Source organism: Nymphaea colorata, chromosome 10 (assembly GCF_008831285.2).
Source record: "Nymphaea colorata isolate Beijing-Zhang1983 chromosome 10, ASM883128v2, whole genome shotgun sequence".
NCBI lineage: Eukaryota > Viridiplantae > Streptophyta > Magnoliopsida > Nymphaeales > Nymphaeaceae > Nymphaea > Nymphaea colorata.
This window is the reverse complement of record NC_045147.1, coordinates 10,054,527-10,055,714: the sequence shown is the minus strand read 5'-3', so window position 1 is coordinate 10,055,714 and position 1,188 is coordinate 10,054,527. Positions and strand designations below refer to the sequence as shown.

At 46.0% G+C, this 1,188-nt stretch overlaps 1 protein-coding gene across 1 annotated transcript; it reads left to right on the top strand.

Moving 5' to 3' along the window:
- On the top strand, positions 1 to 905 carry LOC116262763 (uncharacterized). Its single transcript, XM_031642256.2, has one exon. It carries the CDS (start codon positions 65 to 67, stop codon positions 662 to 664), a length of 600 nt encoding a protein of 199 aa, XP_031498116.1. The 5' UTR covers positions 1 to 64; the 3' UTR covers positions 665 to 905.
- Positions 906 to 1,188: the final 283 nt, after the last annotated feature.

Genomic DNA, 1,188 nt, shown 5'->3' with positions numbered 1-1,188 from the left:
TCCCCCACAAGCTTAGTTCAGAGAGAGAGAGAGAGAGAGAGAGAAAGAAAGATAGAGAGCTTTAATGGCGTGCAGCTTGGATATGTTCAACACAGAGCATCAGGCATTCGGTGCACCCTTGAGCCCAAGAATATCCTTCTCCAGTGATTTCGTGGAGGCAGAGCACTTGGGTGGTGGCGGGTGCATCACCAAGCGCGCCGTGGGGGCCTCTGCCTCGCCGGAGGACGCAGACTTTGAGTTCTCCGTCAGCAACAACACCATGTTGACGGCAGACCAGCTTTTCTTCCAGGGGAGGATGCTTCCCTTCAAGGATGAGGGAAGCAGGATCTCTCCTTCTTCTGCCCCTGGCAAGAAGATGTCGACTCTCAAAGATGAGCTGTGTGTTGTTGATGAAGAGCCATCGCCCAGACCACCGAAGGGAAGCAGAAGATGGAAGCGGATCTTGGGTTTGAAGAGAGCCTCTGCGACTGTTACACCCAAGAAAAATCAGCCAGACATCGATGCCAGAGAGGAAAGGAAGATATGGGGATGGAGAGAGGACGGCGACCAGTCATCGTATCGTTGGTATATACAGGAAAAGAAGGGGATTGAAGAAGAGGAAGAAGAAGAGGAAGGGAGAGAAGAGGAGGGAGAGCCGCATCAGGAGGAGAACCGAGAAGTATGATTGTTATTAAGCCATGTATGCGTCTGTGTAGATCAAGGTGGGGGTGTAGAGAAATTGACAAAGCTGATTTTTTTTTTTCTTTTTGTTTTAAATTTAGAGGATACTCTTTGTTTCCGTTTGAAGGTGCTGGGTTGTTTTTTTGCCCCTTGTTAATCCTTTTATCTTTCTAATTTCTGGTTACGTATTTGTCTTGTAAAAATGGCATGTACTATCGAGTGAAGGGGTTATTTTTGCATGTAAAGTTCTGAGCTCACTGATTTTGAGCACCAGATAGAAGCGATCTGCATAAGAAAGACTACTGCAAGTAATGAACTAGTGTGACTGAAATCCGGAAAGAAAGCAAATAAGGAAGGAAGAATGTTGTGGAAGTCCTTTCAGAGTGCGGATGAAGACGATGACTTCCTTCAGCAAAACGTGGAGAGAGAGAGAGAGTTCCATCTATCTGTTTAATTATTCAACCCCATTCTAGCAACTGTGAATAGGATAAAATGGGCCTGCTTTGCAAATATGATCAAAATTGGCCT

Coding starts and splice junctions, on each gene's coding strand:
- LOC116262763 (XM_031642256.2), top strand. CDS start 65: ATGGCGTGCAGCTTGGATATGTTCAACACAGAGCATCAGGCATTCGGT.